Source organism: Pyxicephalus adspersus, chromosome 6 (assembly GCF_032062135.1).
Source record: "Pyxicephalus adspersus chromosome 6, UCB_Pads_2.0, whole genome shotgun sequence".
Taxonomy (NCBI): domain Eukaryota; kingdom Metazoa; phylum Chordata; class Amphibia; order Anura; family Pyxicephalidae; genus Pyxicephalus; species Pyxicephalus adspersus.
In genome coordinates this window covers 55,896,524-55,915,657 of record NC_092863.1, presented here as the reverse complement: position 1 = coordinate 55,915,657, position 19,134 = coordinate 55,896,524, and the positions used below count along the sequence as shown (strand labels likewise).

The 19,134-nt window shown below is 37.6% G+C and overlaps 1 protein-coding gene across 1 annotated transcript; it reads left to right on the top strand.

Annotated features, from left to right (window-relative positions):
• Positions 1 to 21: 21 nt before the first annotated feature.
• Positions 22 to 17,992, top strand: ANAPC5 (anaphase promoting complex subunit 5). The gene is made up of 17 exons (XM_072415902.1): positions 22 to 315; positions 1,771 to 1,850; positions 1,937 to 2,046; positions 3,177 to 3,405; positions 5,030 to 5,096; positions 5,524 to 5,625; positions 5,816 to 6,006; positions 6,907 to 6,988; positions 7,842 to 7,934; positions 9,130 to 9,311; positions 9,604 to 9,739; positions 9,963 to 10,037; positions 10,450 to 10,571; positions 11,420 to 11,527; positions 12,646 to 12,793; positions 14,117 to 14,279; positions 15,947 to 17,992. Exons 1-17 carry the CDS (start codon positions 115 to 117, stop codon positions 16,156 to 16,158), a joined length of 2,301 nt encoding a protein of 766 aa, XP_072272003.1. The 5' UTR covers positions 22 to 114; the 3' UTR covers positions 16,159 to 17,992.
• Positions 17,993 to 19,134: the final 1,142 nt, after the last annotated feature.

Here is a 19,134-nt window from a genome sequence, read left to right as displayed (position 1 = left end):
CCTGGACACGTGATGCTGGTTTTGCATTCCTACGGGCTAGTGTAATGACGCGCGCTGTTGCAAAGCAATAACGTTCGGTACGATAGAGAGGCGGTGCAGCTTGCGGTGTCGGAGATGGCGAGTGTGCATGAGAGCTTGTATTTTAACCCCATGATGACCAATGGGGTGGTGCATGCCAATGTGTTTGGCATTAAAGACTGGGTGACCCCGTACAAGATCTCAGTGCTTGTATTACTGAGTGAGATGACCAAGAATCAGGAGATCTCTGTGCTGGAGAAGAGGCGCCTGAATAAACACATCCTGCCGCTTCTCCAGGTGAGTGCCAGCAATGAGGAGACACATCTCCCTGCTATAAACTATCCGGTGTCGCCGCCACAGGCAGTGGCCCAGAGCAGAATCCAGAAATTATGTAGGTATTAGGGATTCATTTCTATACAATAAATGGCCCCTAAACTTTCCAATCAAAGAGCCAGTTCACTGTCATTCAGGCAGATTGTGGTCACTGGGAGAACAAAGGATCCCCAGCATTAGTGGGGGCAAAAAATGCCTCTAGGTTGGTGGTCATTGAAGAGGGAAGTAATGCCCCATTGTTATTGGCAGTATAAGACAATCCTTATAATTGATGGAGGAAATGATGCCGTGTCATTGGTGTCAGTGAGGGGAATAATGCCCTTCCATTGGTGGAAGAAATGATGCCCTGTCATTGGTGTCAGTGAGGGGAATAATGCCCTGCCATTGGTGGAAGAAATGATGCCCTGTCATTGGTGTCAGTGAGGGAATATTGCCCTGTCATTGGTGTCAGTGAGGGGAGTAATGCCCCATCATTGGTTCAGTGATGAGCATAATGCCCCGTCATTAGTGGTAAAAATAATACCCCATCATTGGTGGAAGAAAAAATGCCCTGTCATTGGTGTCAGTGAAGGGAATAATGCCCCGTCGTTGGTGTCAGTGAAGGGAGCAATACCCTGTCACTGGTGTCGGTAAGGGGAGCAATGCCCCGTCATTGGTGTCAGTGGGTGAAACAGCGCCCCGTGGTTGGGAGTAAAAGCAACCCACTACTAGTGTCAGTGGGCTGAACAGTACCCTGTGTTTGGTGTCCGTAGAATAAACTGTGCCCCATTGTTGGTGCTAGTGGAAGGAATAGATCCCAATCACTGGTTTAGTGTAAAGGTAAAGACAAAAGACTACATCTATCCCACATCCTGCAGTCTGAGGACCACTCCACTGGCATCCTCACTATCTTTCTACGTATTGTACTGACACTTTGCCCATTTGTTTTTTTACACTTAGATCAGAGAAGTCTTACTGTTTAAACTTTTCTTGTAGTCATTAGCCCTTAGTATATGTAGTCCTGGATTTGCAGTGCTTATGTGCACATGTTTTTGTGCCTGCATTAGACCTTTATTCTCTATTTTCAATGGACACTGCTTTATTTTTTACAAGTATACCAGCAGAGCATTGGTGTATTGCAGCACAGTGTACTGTATTTGTGTATCTGGGTACACCTAACTAGAGATGTTAATGCACAGATAGTGTGTTACAGTATATTACAGTATATATATATATATATATATATATACCAATATAGTACAGTGTATTATGTGTTGTGAAGAAGCCCCCAACAAAGTGAGGGCACATTGCCCTGACCCAGCCTATTTTAGTGGGTTAATTATCAGTTTAAGTAGACTCTGAAACTTTTTTCATTGACAGGTTCCTTTTACCTGTATTTAAAGAATACATTCATTTTACACGACATTTTTCTCTGTGTAGGGACCAGATATGTCGCAGTCAAAACTGCTGAAAATTATTGGAGAATGCTGTCCAAATGTGGCAAGTTCAGTTCAAATCAGGTATATTATTACACACTCTAACAGTTTGTATACATGACTGGTATTTTTTAGTGGTTTCCTTAATGCTTCGTGTGTTTTCTCTGCAGGATAAAGCTGATGGCTGAAGGAGAGTTAAAAGATATGGAACAGTTCTTTGATGAGCTCTCTGATTCATTCTCGGGAACAGAGCCTGATGTGCACAAAACCAGTGTTGTTGGTAGGTCCTATAGAATAAGTGTCCTTCTTTGCTTTGCTGTATGCCTCTCCTATTTTTTTCTAGCTTTTATTTTTCGAAGGTTTCTACATCAGAGATTGAGATTTATTGCAGTTATCTGGACAACTGTCAAATCTTGCCTAATGTTGACTGTGATTACTTATTCATACCCAGGAATCTTTCTCTTATACTCTGGAACTATTTTTCTGTGAATGAGAGACCATTATCTTATATGCAAAATATCCTTCATATAGCAGTCTTTGTATAGTGACTTATTCGGCCCAGAATCATGCATTATATGTAATATGTTTTATCACGTTGTGTATGTGTGCATTGGTCACTCTTATCACCTCTTGTTGATGTTGAAATATACTTTTTTATATGCCACAAGGCCCTCTTTCTATTCTTGGTTTATAAATTGTTTTCATAGGGCTGGCAGTTTGTTTTCATACAAGTACACTTTTTTTTTTTTTTAAATGTAATTGGGATTGAACAAATGTCAGAAGTGCAATTTTCCATTTTCTTGCACATTTCCCTTGCTTCCTGGTGTGCCTGTGGTATAGCAACTGAAGGCAAACTTTCTTGATGGGCATGGAGGAAGTAGTGAGAATGCGACAAAGATTTTAAACCTTCCTACACTTGCCAAAACAATTAGTTATTTCTGAAATCACACCTTAAGCTTACTGTCAGCATAAAAGAACTAGTCAATTTCCACTTGATTGACTTCAAATAGCTTTGACTGTAAGGTTGATATGTGTGGAGGGGGTTGAATGTGTGACATTGCTACCCTACCCTATACCTGAGTAAATGGAAGGTAAGCTTAAGCTGCTGCAGGGCCCTGCATTAAGGGGGACTTGTTAAGTTATCCTTCATGCCTAAAACAAAGGATTGCTTTTTGAGTTGTATCGAAAGTGTTAGAGAGCATTAAGGAAGATGAAAAAGCTCTGTGCTGCTACACCACAGATCACAAACTCATCACTTTTTAAGGTGTAATTGTTGTGTGATGCAGTCATTTTAGAAATGACATTGTTTTTCCATAAGCTGATATTGTACAGTAAAAAGTGCTTTTTTTTTTTTTTTTTTTTAGTTTCACGTGCAAAATAATTTTTTATATGTATAATTTCTGTTTTTAGGGCTGTTCCTTCGTCACATGATCTTGGCATACAACAAACTTTCCTTCAGTCAGGTATACAAGCTGCATACCTCACTACACAGTTACTACCACAGTGATAAGGCCAAGACTTCACCAAAGTCAGAAAATGAAGAGGCAGAGATGGATCTCTGTGTCAGTGATGAAGAAGAGAGTGAAGAAAGAGATGAAGGTGGAAAGATGGAAAAAGAAGATCTTGATTTTGCTATTGGGTAATCTTTTTAAAACATTTTAGAAGTTTAATAATAATTAAGGTATTTTCCTGAACTGCCTTAGTTTTAAGTATCTTTTATAGATCTTAGATACGTTAATGGTGTTTCTAAACTTGGGTAAAAGTGGTTCCAAGTTGACATTTTATTGTTAACCTTTACCTAACTTTTGCCCCATTTTACTTTTTTTGGGGGCATTTGGGGGCATCTGAGCCACAAAAGCTCAAAGCAGAGCATCCCCAAAAGTGAAAAAGTATTTCTATAATCCGGTCACAGAATGAAATCTAATTCCAACTTTCTTTTAGAATTTTGCATTCCTCAACACAGGAAAGAGAAGCACATAACTGGTTTATCTATGTAAAGCCCTGGTGCCTGACTTGCAGACTTTTGACACTGTCTGACCCTAACCAGTTGTCTGTGTTTTGGTGCCTACTCAATTCAGTGAAGGAAAACATTTCTTTGTTCGAAAGGAAATGTGACGGCAGTCAGCTATTTCTGGTGTTTCTGCTCCATCATTGTCTTCCCTGAAGTATGTTCCCAGTCTCCAACTCATTAGGCACGTCTGCCACTTCTGGTCATCTCTTGTAGCATGTTTGTAATCTCTGACAATATATATATATATATTATAAAATGTACGGCCCTTTGGTGATGGCAGTTAGGACCGTCTCTATTATGTAAATTTGTTACTGACTCGGAGGTAGTATAACATATTTATGGAAACAGTTGGGTCTATTGCACAGTGAACAAGATCCAACTAGATAGTTAGAAAACTCAAGCATTCCTTTAAATAACCCCACAACATTGCATAGGTTTTGTGTCTTGCAGGGGCATAAATAAATAAACAAACACAGGCTTACCTTCAGCGAGCCACTGTAAAGGCTGATAACACACATTCTTTCAGAATCATATTATTGGTTCTAAATTTCCAAAAAACATATAATATTACTCTTAATGCATGCAATGCAACCTGCTTAGAGATGTTAACACCTTCAGACTGACAGACGCCAGACCATTGCTTACATTAGGACTGAAGGATCAGAAGTACCAAGGTGGGGATGTTTTCAGGATGCTATGTACAGTGCCACATCTTCCAGCTATGATGTTTTTGAATTGCATAGTGAAGTGTAGAGACCTAGTGGTGATGTGCGTGAGTCTAAAATAATGTATGAAGTGAAAAGGTTTTTATGGGGTCATTTCCTTGAGGCATGTTTTTTGAGCGTTTATTAGCACACCTTGCTGCGTTTAAAATATTGAAAATGCAGGTAAATGCACCCATTGATTTCGATAGGGGTGTTTTCCTGCATTTATGAAAGCTAAAAACGTCAATGAAAGCTCCCTTTGAATTTAATGGAGGCTTTTAAAAGCGTTTTTAAGCTTTTTTATGAAAGCTTCAATTGAAAACAATGGAGGCTTTTATAAGATTTAATAAGGGGACTCCCAGATCTCCACCGCCCCACCCTGGGAAATAAGTACAAGGGCACATAAAACCCCTTACTTTTTCTCTGAAAGGGTTGAAAAAATATATGTAAAAATTGAGACAAGACTTTAACTTTTTATAAGATGTATACTTTTTGTATGTGTATACTTTTTTAAATTAATTTAATAATTTTTTCTTTGCATGCAAAAGAGAAGAGGACCTGGCATGCAGTGGACCATTGTCTCAAAAACAGGCAGAATATTTCCTTTCTCAACAGGTAAGGAGTAATATGCATTATTAAAGACTCTTACTAGCTAAAATAAGTACAGGTTGTATAATTGACAGATAGTCTACATGATCATAGTACCTTTCATTGTCCCTATATGTACAAATACTGGCCAGTTCTAACTGGGCATATCTCAGACACTTCCTGGTACCCTCCCATCTCCACCATCAAAACTGAGACATATTTAGTCCGAGTTAGGGGTTTGGGACTTTTTTTTGGCTGTTTTTGTGTAAAGTGACTGACGTCACATTAAATTGGTTGCTTTGCAAATTGTTTCATTCAGGAATGCTTCAAAATACTCTTATACAAAAAAACAATGTTTTACAACAACCAGTACACGCAGAATTATGCTTATATTTTAATTACAATCACTGATTGTTCTTTGTAATATTCACTCACCAGTCATTTTGTTTTCCAGGCCTCGTTCCTGAAGAATGATGAAAGTAAGGCTCTGTCACCAGTCTTGCTACAGAAAGAGCTAAACAATTTATTGAAGTTCAATCCAGACTTTGCAGAAGCTGTGAGTCCTTAATTTACAGTTGTATTTTTCTGTCTTATTGTGAAAATGCTGTGTACTACTACCTGTTAGCTCTGGGACCCTTCAGAAAAAGGCAAATATACAGAAAAGGGACTTTAATAGGCATCAAGGGAACATTTAAGCTTTTGCTGTCGTCCTCTATTAATGTAATTTTTGTGTTTTTGTCTTTTAGCATTATTTAAGCTACTTAAACAGCTTGCGTGTCCAAGATGTATTCAGTTCAACGCACAGCCTGTTGCACTACTTTGACCGCTTGATTCTCACTGGAGCAGAGAGTAAAAGTAACGGTGATGAAGGTTATGGCAGGAGCCTGCGATATGCAGCACTCAACTTGGCTTCCCTCCACTGCCGCTTTGGACACTAGTATGTATTATCATATTGGTTAAGCACAAATCTTTAGTACGGCTTGTAAACCGTATTACTTCCAAAGTGCCCTAAAATGTTGCTGGCGCTGTCCAGATCTCAACACATTTCAAATGTGGCATTTATAAAACTTTATTTTTTGTTATTTCTTCTATCCATTTTTATCTCAAACAATTAAGAACATTAAAATATTGTACCATCCATTACCCAAATAGAAGACTCTTGCTCTATTCAGCTGTTATTCATTTAAAGTGTAACTCCAAGTCTTACAAATTTTTTAGGCAAAGTTGGTCTTGTAAAGCAGCTGTCTCCAACCAGCGGTCCGGTCTGCAAGAAAGTTTTGGTGGTCCACGGCTCTGTCCGGTGCACCCTCCAGCGGGGTCAGGAGAAGGAACGCGCTGGGGGACCCGAACTGGCCAGAGCTGCAGACCATGTCCCCCGTACGGATCGCAGGCTTGGGGTAGTGGGCGGATTGTGTCTCTGGACACAACCCGCCCACTCTACCATCACAGGCTCAGACCTGCAATGGGAGAGTGGGAGGGTTCTGGCATCATGACGTCACTCTGGGAGTGACACACAGCTCCCCGCGCATGTGCAGTCTGGAGTGAAATAAGTGGTCCATTACAACTAAATGGTTGGAGCCTATTGATCTAAAGTGGGACAGATGGTTACCTTTCCAAGTTGAATTTATCTGTTTTGTTTCATAACACCTAAATGTGGTTTTGATTGTTCATTTTTTTCCCCTAATGACAACTGGGTATCATTTACTGATACCCAGTAATTCTTAATTGCAAAGTGTATCCACAAGCACATTATTAACTAGATTGGCAATGCTATGCATAGGTTCATGTTGTAAATATTCTAGTATTTGTCATAATATTTGTATGTTATTCCCTTTAGTCAACAAGCAGAGCTTGCTCTTCAGGAAGCGATAAGGATAGCACAAGAATCAAGTGATCACGTCTGCCTGCAACATTGTCTGGTATGTTTATAGATTCGTATTTACAATTTATTGCTTATTTTCATCCTACTGCCATGGGCATATTTGCACAGTGAAACATGCAGATACAGCAAGTATTTTTTCCCAAGAGCAGCATTTTTCCTGGGAATTAAGGTATTGCCCACTATTTGAGTATTAACCATCAATAAGGGGTGTTCTGCATAAACCTCCAGTACTGGCTCATCAAGGGAGGAAAACTAAAGCTGTCTTTTATTTTTCCCCAATGAGAATTCTCACCTAGTGATGTTTGCTAGATACCTTTGGGGTATTGTCAACTAGTGTCTATAGACACATTTAATGAAAATAAATATTTTGTATAAATATTTTTTTTATTATGTAAAAAACAGTGATATAGGAAACCATCTGGGCTGGTTATGTGATTAAACGTTTTCACATTTGGTCATGGGATTGTGCTTTAAGGGAGGACCGCAGTTCATATTGAATGCTGCTCATTTCTGTCATTTGCAAAGATAGGATGAACAGATGTGAAAGGATTACAGCATGTAATACAACAAAATGCCAATTTCTTAAAAATTCATGTTCAAACAATTGTCTGGTATGCAATGTGTTGTGTTTTGTATTCCGTTGACCTTTGATCTATGTACATTACATGGATCTGAAAGTCATTTGCAGTAACACTTTATATATTTTTTACATGTTTTCTTTTTTTATTTAATAAATACTAACATTTTATCAACTGTGATAGCAGTCAAGTGAAAACATGGTTTTCAATGCATGTAGCATAACACCAATGTAATCATCAACTAGTTTTACTAAGTAAGTTGGAATTTATAATGCCCTTCTTAGGTGTGTGATGTTTGAATGTTTTCTTCAGATTTGGCTGTACATCCTGAAGAATAGAAAAGGGGAAGACAGCAGTGTCTTGTTGGAGCACGCTATAAAGAAAGCCGTTCACTTTGGATTACCAGTAAGTGACATAAGTGTCGGTAGCCATGTTGGTAAATGTGGGTGTAAGGCAATCATATTAGTGTGGTAATCCTTTACTCCAAGCACTATTCTACATTTTAAAAGGGAACCGAACTTGGTTATACTATGTACACAAGTAATCTATTTTTTGGTATAAACTATACTGATGCATGTATTTATTTAAGAAGTGTATCTGTGATTTAGATGCCATTTAAAAGATAACTAGTGAACATTAAGGAAATAGAATCAACAAGTTTTTGTCTGTAATTCTATTGTTAAAGCGGAAGTAAACCCAAAACTAAACCCAAAAAATAAAATCACACTTTCCTTCAATCCCACAGATCAGTCTGTCCGTCTTCGGGCCGGAGCAGAGGCAGAGCCAGGCGCCACCAACTTCTCGTCTCCTCTTCCTGATTCTTCTTCCTGTTTTACCCAATCTCGCACTGTTCAGGCGTGAGATTGGGTGACGTATATTGGAAATAAAACTCGCCGATCTCCCTATTAATAAAAGGGCTCCTTCTGTGCATGCCCAAGATGCTCGGGCATGCACAGAAGGAGTAGCCAAGAGCCTCCCGGGATGGGTGACGTAGGTATCCTTGGAGGCTCTGCGCTCCTATTCATTCTTGATCGCCTAGACAATTTTCAGAGTCAAGGGAAGGTGCTGCACCCTTTTTTTTTTTTTTTTTGCTTGAATGCATCACACGATAATGCACAACAATCTGTTAATTTTTACTTCTTTGGCACCCTGTTCACCACGGTATGTTTTTCAGCCTATTTAAAATGAATAAGCTGCCTAACCTCAAGTAATAAATAATGCATGATAGAGTGTGCTGAAACACACCCAATATGTGTAAAGACTATCTCAGATTCTCATATTTTCACTTTTTAATTATGCCTACGTACAAATACAGTTTGACAATTACAAAATAAAACCATTTGACAGTTTATGTTGTGTAGAGTTAGAACTTCTGTCAGGTTGGTATTGCTTTTCTTTAGAACAAGGGAAAAAAAAACTTTCAAATTACGGTAGTGCATTGTGATAACATGTGACACTAAAATGCCTAAAACAATTTTTGTCACATGCACTTACCCTTTACATCAAATTTTCTTCAACATACTGAGCTGTTCAAGAATTATCTTCTGTGTTTCTGCTCTGCTCTGTACATACTCCTGAAACAATTCTATATCTATTCTAGTATCTGGCCTCTCTTGGCATACAGTCTTTAGTCCAGCAAAGGGCTATTGCTGGCAAGACAGCAGACAAATTGATGGATGCCTTGAAAGATTCTGACCTCCTTCACTGGAAGCACAGTTTATCTGATCTGATTGACATTAGCCTCGCTCAAAAGACAGCAATATGGAGACTATACGGTCAGAGGTATGACTTCTCTATAGCATTTTTATCATACTTTATGCAAGATAGGTGGTAGGGCTTATACAATAAACAGCATTAGATCATCATTTGTGCTATAATGGCATCAACATAGTCATCTTACGACTTGCTTTGTTGTACACTACATTCCTGAAGTTAAGCCGGGATGTAAATGTTCTGGAACCTTCTTAGAAATGGTAATTTGTACACATATTTAAAAGCTTCATTGGCAGCTTCTGTATTTCCCAGCATACAATTTGAATCAAGTATTGAAGGTGGTATTGTGTCTTTGTTTCAGCACCATGGCATTGCAGCAGGCCCAGATGCTCCTTACAATGAACGGTCTGGATTCTGTAAATGTAAATGTCCAGCAGAACAATACTGAGCCATTTGCTGTAGTTTTGTGTCATCTTGCAGAACTTCATGCTGAACAGGTAAGTTCCAGACTTAAATCTAAAGTTTTAAGTTAAGATTGCTGGTATTGTTTGCAAGGTATTGGTTTGCTAGATTTCTGGCAGAATCAACAATTATTTTTTTACACTTAATTTTTTTTATAAAAAACACTTCTTTGTAAAAAAAAAAACAAAAGGGAGCAAATTAGAAACAAATATTGTTGGAGTTTACATACACTTACAGTACAATTGTTTACACTTACAGGGCTGTTTTTCTGCTGCTTCTGAGATCCTGAAACATTTAAAAGAGAGATTTCCTCCTGGCAGCCAACATGCAAAGGTAAGCACATTTTAATCATTGCTATTAGCTGGTGTGGAGAAGACATAACATAATACATAAACATATAGCTAATAAAATAGTAAGATAATCTAAAAACACTTTTACACTTAAGGTGTATGAATGCAAAGCATTATATTTTAATCTTAAAAGAGATTTATTATAACCTTTTGTGTGTGTGTATATGGGTATATATAGGTTAAAACAAAATGACTAACTGCCAAGGTGGAAACATAGATAGCATATTGAAAAAGACTAGCAACATATTATAAATATATAGCAATAATATATTATATATTATATTAGGATTAAAGATAAAATCCAAATGTATAAATTAAGGTTTTCTCTGTCACTAGGTTATCAAGCTCATAATATTTGAGTTGCTCATTTTATTATGGTTACCTCTCTTTTTCAGCTTTGGATGTTGTTTGATCAAAAAATCCAGTTTACCCGAGCAATGAATGACGGGAAGTATCACCTGACTGAATCACTTGTGACAGGAATTAGTGCTCTTGACAGCGTGGAGGGATTGTACAGGTGTGTAGGGCTTGTCAATCCTATGTTGGTTTAAAATTGTGTCAGCTTGTCTATCCTACCTGGTTTTTTTTTAACATAAATTATAATCATTTTGTAGTCCAAAATAAGAACCATGAGAGCTCTTTGAAATAACAGAACCCAGTACCCAGGACCCTTTAAATATTGACAAGATCAACAGGTTTGTTTTGCGCTTAAGAAAAATATAGCAAAATTCCAGTGCTGTATTTACCAAACCACAAAGGGGAAGATCATTGTTAAAGCCAAAAATGAACATAATTCTCAAAGCAATCATTTTGATAAGTGTAAATTATTATTCTCAGTATTACCTATTTACCTTAACTTTTTAAATTCCAAAACCCATTTTGTATCTGTTCTTAGCTGCAGCTGTTCACCTACTCACACAGCCAGGATCTCTCATACTTTTTAGTTTCCTATTAACAAATTTATGGTTCCAGCCTCCTCTTTTAAATAAATTGTTTCTGCTGTAATGGAGGGATGATGGGAAAATTAGTCTGGCATTTGTTCTTCCTACATTCAGCAGCTGAATTCAGAGATAAGTTGAAATGCAGTGTGCAAACACTTGGCCCATAAAACAGTTATGTCTATTACTTTGCTAATATACACTGTTAGTAATCTCCTATTAACCTTATTGCTATTAGAAATTGCCTTTGTTCAGTTTTGAGTGTAGTTGAATTTTAAGGTTTACAAAGTACATTTAATAGCCCTGTCATCTCTATTTGTTACTATTACTACTATTAAGTTCTATAGTAGATGTGAGCCCCAGGCATAAAGTACATCCTGTATGTAAAAACCATTTCTTTGGAACATTATGTGTCTTTTATTTACAGAAAGGCTATTGTTCTGAAAGCACAAAACCAAACCGCAGAGGCTCATAAAATACTGCAGGTGCTTTTGACTCACTGCCAGAAAGTAAAGAACATAGAGATGGTTATACGGTAAGTAGCAGATGGTGAGTCTCTGTCTGTTTTATCATGGTGTGCCTTTCAAAATATTTACCTTTCAGGCTTCATTCTGTTTTGCATGCTTTTTCTTCCTGTTTTTTTTTTTTTTCAAAGCTCTTGGGTTAATGTATGATAACTTTTAAAAGAGTTTTTGCTGACGTTTAATCCTGCAAATTTGTGAGCCTATTGTCAATTGACATAACTTTATATTTATTCTATAGCTATTGACACACACACACACACTATTTTGTAAGAGTGGTTACGTTTTGTGAAATCATGTTGAATGTTACACATTCCATGACTCAATCTTGGCATGTGGTTATTAACTTAATTGATTTTCAATCCTATAATATTGCAGGTAATATAGAATATATCTACCGTTAAGAAATGTGTTTTGAAGTTTACATATGCAGATAGCTTTGGTTATGTAAAACTAAAATAAAACCTAACCAAATATATTGACTCAATAATAATATTAAAATACAAAAATAAAAGCAAATTAATAACTAATTTAAAGCACAATAGCAATGCAGTACATTTTATACAGAGCATGACCAGTTGCAAATCCACAGAATGATCTGATAAATATACTTGTATACTGTATAATCAGAATTCTCACAAAAAGCACATGGCAGTATAACAGCAGCAATAGGAAGAAAGTCCATAGCCAATTGTGGGAGCACAGGAGTGATGCAGGAAGCATTAGCTTAATGTTGGCACAGTGCACCAAGTTTAAACTCTGATTTTTTTTTCTTTTGGATGGTTTCAGATAATTGGGAGTTTTTTTTGTAATTTCCCTTTCTTTTAATTGGCTGACTACTTTCTCTAAACTTTTTCTTTTCTGGCAAAGCTTGGGAATTATGTCATGTTTGTGGGTATTGTGCATCCTTCGGTGATGGTGGCATTTGTAGCAGTTTGTACTGTATCATTTTTCTGTAGGCTACCTTATTGCTTTAGCCTATAGGTGACTAAAAACATGTACAGAGACCTAAATATTTCATATACAAACCAGACTATATATCATATTCCTATTTTCCCCTATAGCTGTCATGTCTCAAGCTGACAGGTACTCTTGAAACATGTTAACCAGTTTGCTTTGTATTTTTTTCCAGAGTCCTTTTGTCCCTAGCAGAGTTGTACTGGAGATCTTCCTGTCACCCAGTGGCGCTTCCTGTGCTTCTGCAAGCTCTTGCTCTTTCTAGGGAGTACCGCCTCCAATATTTGGCATCTGAAACAATGCTAAATTTAGCTTTCTCACAGGTAAGGAATGCAAACTACGTTTTTAACCAAACCTAAGCAAAGTGAAATGCATGTTTTAACCCCCTTGCCAGTGTATTCTTGTGTTACGTAAAAACTGAATAGATTTTGTGTACACTTTATGCATTAGGGCTGTAGCAGACAGATCTCATTGAGATTGGCAAGATTTCTGCACAGAAACTTGTTTTGATCCAAAAAGAAGAAAAGGATCAATACCTCTCTCCAAGATTTTCCAATCTCAGCCTTAAAACCTTAGCTTGTGTAAGCAGGACATTCCTATAGATTGGAAGAAATTTTTACTTCCTTCTAGTGAAGCAAAATGGTCCCCAATTGACAAATAAAAATTTGTAGATTGGGCCATGTATATCGTTTCTTAGCAAGAACAAATTTTCTATCTCCGCTCACTTGGCTTAAATTGAGGCTAGGGTAAATTTTACAGAATACCGGTCTACTTTCTGTTTAGTCAAACTGCCTTAAGTTGACAGTTTATCTGTGTTTATTTATTTGATGGAATAGTGGGGTGAGAAAAAATGTTGATATAACTTTATGTAATAAAGTTTGGTTTGAAAGCTATGGGGAATTTCAAGAAACTGTGCAGGATTTTTTTCCACTCAAAAATCCACTCCATCCACAAAGAGAATAAAATGCAGCATTATACCTAATCAACCATAGTCAGTCTTTAGTGCTTTATGTGGAGGTTGCCTCTGCAGGCTGTAATTCATTGTAAATGCAGAGTTCACATTCTTGCAGGGGGGCTTTCTGTGCAGTGGACCTGTCTTTCCTGACAGCTGCTTGTTAGCAAGATTATCAGCCACCGTGCATGGTGGGAGGAGAGCTTTATTGACAAAGTGTGCTCTGGTCTTCTGTCCCACTGATCTCATCCCACTTCTTCCATTTTTCTGTGTCCCATGACTCTCGGCTGCCACAGATCTAATGAGACTGAGAGAGCAGTGGGTAGGTATAGAGGCTCAGGCAAGGTATGCTCAGCAGCTCCTATAGGATAGAGGTGGCGGAGAAAAACAAGCAGAGCTTTTGTCCTAAGCAGCTGAGCCCTTCTTCCTCCCCTTTTTATCCTCTACATTTTGTACAATTTTCTTCCATTTGCTTCAATCACTGAACAGAAACGAGATGTCATTTTGTGCTGCTCAGTTTTTCTTACTGTTCATTTGTAAGATCAGATTGTAGATCATCTTTAAGGTTATGTACAGTATAAGTTACAATTTGACTGCAACATATGTGTATCATTCCTGTGATGTTATGCTTATCTCTGTTGGTTCCAATTGTTCATCTCTTAATCACTAGCTAAATTCTTGTTTAATGCTTTAGCTCATGCTTGGAATCCCTGAACAAGCTCTGAATATTCTGCATATGGCAGTAGAGCCCATTCTGGCTCATGGAGCAGTACTAGATAAGGGCCGGGCTATGTTCCTTGTTGCAAAGTGTCAAGTGGCATCAGCAGCATCATACAGTCCTCAGAAGAAAACAGAAGGTAACCATTCTAAACGCTTGTTATGAATATGTTTTCACTTTTTACTCATCTGCTATCGAGCATAAAAGAAACACAACCTCCCTTTAAGACTTTTGGCCTGATATTTTTAAGCTCTCCAAGACTGGAGCAAAGCTCTCCAAGACTGGAGCAAACTTGAAATAAATTTCATAAAATCATTTGCTGTAAGTTAGCAAATGGTTTCAATCCTGGACCAGATCCATTCCAGGTTTGCTGGATAACCTAGGTTCTCTTATGATAGTATATTTTCCCCAGTTCTGGTGAGGTTTGATGAATCCGACCCATTGTGTGCTTTTCATGTGCATACATTGTTGAATTCCGTGTACTTGTTTAGAAGTCTGTAAATGACATGTCTGACAATATTTTACATTTTATATTTATTTACTATTTATATTTTATTTTTTGTTTTGAGGTCTATACACACAAATTTTATCTAAAGCTAACATTTAAACTGCTTTGTCCTGTCAGTTTGAATGAAAGGTAAAATTATATATTGGTGATGACTTAACTCCAGCAGCCCATAAACCATGTTTTTTTTTTCTAAGAAGAACAATATACGCAGATGAACTCCTACATTAAACCACTAACTTAGTATTGTGTAAGTCCTCCTTGTTCTACCAAAACAGTTCTTCCTCAAGGAGAAACGATTCCACAAGATCTATGAACATGTGCTGTGTTATCTGGCATTACAATGCAGTCATTCCTTAGTCTCACTGTATCCTTCCATAACCTTTGTTGTTGCCATTTCTTCCCTACCTTTGTAAACAGCGCATATGCACCCAGCCATCCTCCTCATCTAAAAGAAATATGATTCATCACTTCATAGTCCAGTTCCATGTACCCATTGCAGACCCTTCCAACACATACTAAATAATATTTCCCAAAGTGTTTGTCTGGTCATTACATAAATTCAGATCTAAATGTAATTTTATTTATTTAAACTAATGCAGAGTATGTACAAGTCCCAGGTTCAAATATCGGCCAGGGCACTATCTCCATGGAGTTTGCAGGTTCGCCCTGGGTTTGTGTGGGTTTCCTCCAGGTACTCTGGTTTCCTCCTACAATCCAAAAAAAAGCATTTAGATTTATTGGCTTCCCCCCCAAAAAAATTACCTTAGACTGTGTTAATGACTTATGACTATGGTAGGGACATTGCAGTGTTCTCCCCAGCCCATTTTAGCTGGGTGCACCACCCGGCACTTTTCAGCAACCACCCGGCTGTTTTTGAGTTGTTACTGAAGAGTTGGGTCACAATTCATGGGCTTCCACCCGGTTTAAAAACATTTCTGGGTTAAACACTGCACTGGATTGAGAGCCCCTTTGAGGGACAGCTAGTGACTTGACTATAGACTTTGTACAGCGCTGTGTAGTATGTTGACGCTATATAAATACTGTATAATAATATTAAAATTACAGCACTTGCAAAATCCATACAGGTATGGTAAAGTGCAAAACAACTATAAATATAAATATATATATGTTTTGTTATGTATCTGATAATGTTCATGTAAGTAACCCTAATGAGAATCAAATCCATATAAGCAGAAATATTCTCCAATTTGTTTCTGCAAAAAATTTTATTTCCTATTTATTTATTATCTTAGAAAAAATTTATTTCTCACTGTGTTTTGTCACCCTTTTTTACACAGCTCTGGAATCAGCTATTTTAAATCTGAATGAAGCTAAAACATACTTTGGAATGGTTGACAGTAAGGAACAGATTCGTGACATTTTATACTTGCAAGCCAGACTCTACAACAGCTTAGGGAGAATCCAAGAGAGAAACAAATGCTCCATGCTTTTCCGTCAGATACATCAGGAACTTCCATCTCATGGAGTTTCATTGTTACTCCGCCTATAGACGGATAACTTGCTGAAAATGTTCAGAACTGTGCAATGTTCCTGCTGTCACACTGCCTGTATACTGTGGAGGACAATCGGTATATCCTATTTTATCACAAAAAGTAAAAGACTGGTAAGGTTATCATTCGGTGAAATGATCTTAAACTTGTTGGTCTAGTGGTTTTCCAATACTTTGTTTATTTTGGTCAAGGCTAAAAAATGTAAGCTATTTACAGTGTGTTTAAACCCTAAAACACAATGTTTATTTTGCAGCTTACTAGTTTTTATTTGTGGTGGCTGCATTGGGACCTGGCTTGCTTTTGTTTGGTTCTAGCAGTTTTGCATTCTTGAGGCAGGTATATGCAGGTCAGAAAGGACTCGGCTGAAGGACAAATGAATCAGTTGCTTTATTCTTAATAATCCCAGAAATGTGTCAAATTAGTCAAAAAGGCAACATACACACGTTTTTGTTTTTTTTTTTCTTTAACCTGGTAATCCTGCAAGTGAAACACTTCTTGTTTTAGGATGACAGACCTATTATACTATATAGGGGAGCAGCATTTTCAGCCTGGGGCAGGACTATAATACACTTAATCTCATCTTAATGAAACAGGGAACATTTTTCTGTAGTCCACTATGGTAAACTGGGCAGGACTGATAATGTTTGAAATGTTACTGCAGCACAGACTGATTGTATGTGGTGTTAGAACCTTTTTCTTTTTTGTCAAAATGAACAAGTACGTTGTATATGTCACAATTTGTCTCTTGAACAGATATAACAATAATTTAGTACTAGTATTAAAACAGAAGAAGTACTCACTTACTTCTGAATGTCAGCAATATGAGCCGTATCACCATGAATTCATGATACTAACATGGCCGCTATAACTATATGCGTAAAAGCAGCCGTGTTTTCTGTGGCACTCTCCTGACCACACTCTCCACCCAGAGTCACTGCCTTTCCCAGTCAATGAGCCTCCCACACAAGTTTCCAACCAATCATGAAACCAGTGTGTTTCCTTATGTAGTATTTCTTTATATAGTAATTGGCACTGGTGTCCTTTTGAGCTGACTATGCAAAATACACTGTGATAGTGTGTAAGTATACAGGTATTTCCACTGCAGCTGGTTGTAAAGAAGAATGCTTTAGTGAGTGGGGTTGACTGAATATCCTAAACTAACTTATACTGCTTGTATAATCCTTGCCTTTTTTTAATTAATAATTTGTACTCCTAACAATGTATGTATATATTATCAGGTACACAAAGCGATTGTAAATTAAAGGTTAAGCTTATAACTATTATATATTTGGGGAAAAACTAGCAAATTATTCCAATGTGTTACAGGACAGATTGACTTAAGTGTACATTCTTGTGGTATATATTCTTCAATTTGCAGAAAATAATTTTTGTAGTTTATATTTAGTTTCTAATTGCCATTTTCCTGACTATGGGAATCTTTACGGCAAAACTACTTTACAAGTTACGATCAAATGTTAGCAGCCTTCAAAGGTCTAGCATTGTATATATCCAAATGTTTTTCATTAGTCACAGTCATTGAAAGCCAACATGATAGGATTGGAGAGAAATTTTGTCTTGTCTTTTCCGCTATACACACTGGTAATAGCAATGTATGTCATCAGAGCATAATATAATCCCATAAACAACAGGCAGCACATCCAGTATGTCAGCTTTATGAGTTATGAATGTTTCTTTCATATCCCAGCCAGTTCTTTCCTGACCACAAAAATTGTGTTTTATTGTGTACTGTAAATATACATTTTTTGCCTTCCTGTTTACAATTGTAGGTTTCTTGACAATTAACTTATTGTAAATAAATTATTTTTGCATTAATGTTGTGTCATAATGTGCACTGTTTGCTTTAGTGTTTCTTTCATAAAGCCTCAACCTTCTGTAGGTGTCTTAATGGAACAGTAGTTTGTGGTACCAGAAGATCTGTAGATGTTTTCCTTTTAGTTGAAGACAGCAGATTCCTGTTTGTAGTTACCTCGTGAATTCGGTTAGTTCAGACAGGTATTGGTATGACTGTGCTAATTCAAAATTTTGCTGAAAAATAATTTGTAGGCCAGCCGTGTGAGAGATGCAGGAAGTTTTGTAATTTTGAATTATACTGCTGCCACTGCCAAATGTATAAAAACAAAATCTATTGGCTAGAACAGGGTATAACCCCTCCTATTACCAGCATGTCTTAGTTGTTTTCACTGTGCTAGGAGGTTTGGCATATTTGTGATCACAGCTCTGCTGTTTCAAAGACCTGTCTTCAAACAGGAATTGTCATTGCTGCAAGAGCTAGTGTTTCCTTTTGCAGCAATCTGGTTGACCTTCATATCTGACCTAAATGACGTTACCTGACTTCTGGATTGGATGTTACAGGGACAATCTGTAAAGTAACACTCGTGTACTGGATTCTACACAAATTCTCTGTCTAGTCCCCACTCTGGTAGCAGTTAGCCACTGGAGCAGTTGACAAGCGCTTGCCCTGTCTATGGATTCATTTAAGTCAGTGGGCTGGTCAGACCAAGCATGTCAAATAGGTTTCTGGGTGCCCCTTTCCATTACCCTGCTTTTATATTGTTTCTACCAGAGAAGAAGTTAATTCCAAGTGATTAAGAATTTACTTCATTTGCTGGGTGGAGTCCTGCACACACTGCTCTTTCCAGCCATTCAGTGTCAAGGAAGAATATCCCCGCTTCTGCTTCTACAGAGCATGGTGGAAATACAGTCTTTGATCTTTTCCTGTTTCTGGCCTATGGTGACCTGGTGATTGGCTACCAGAATCTAATGTGCTACCAGCTGTTGAGGTTGACACTAGTACCCTGAGGCCCTGCTTGCTACCTTGAAACTTGTGTATCCACCACACAGTTGTACCATGTCTGATTCTAGACATTTCAGATCATCATTACGTACCAGAATTTTGTGGCAACATTATTAGGCTGCAGATCACAGATTAAAGACTCCACTGATGGTCCCCATCC

What these genes read in the sequence shown, in the direction of transcription:
- ANAPC5 (XM_072415902.1), top strand. Translation starts at nt 115, where the DNA reads ATGGCGAGTGTGCATGAGAGCTTGTATTTTAACCCCATGATGACCAAT. An exon ending in GCAAGTTCAGTTCAAATCAG is followed by an intron (nt 1,851 to 1,936) that starts GTATATTATTAC and finishes TTTTCTCTGCAG; the next exon opens with GATAAAGCTGATGGCTGAAG. An exon ending in GATCTTGATTTTGCTATTGG is followed by an intron (nt 3,406 to 5,029) that starts GTAATCTTTTTA and finishes TGCATGCAAAAG; the next exon opens with AGAAGAGGACCTGGCATGCA.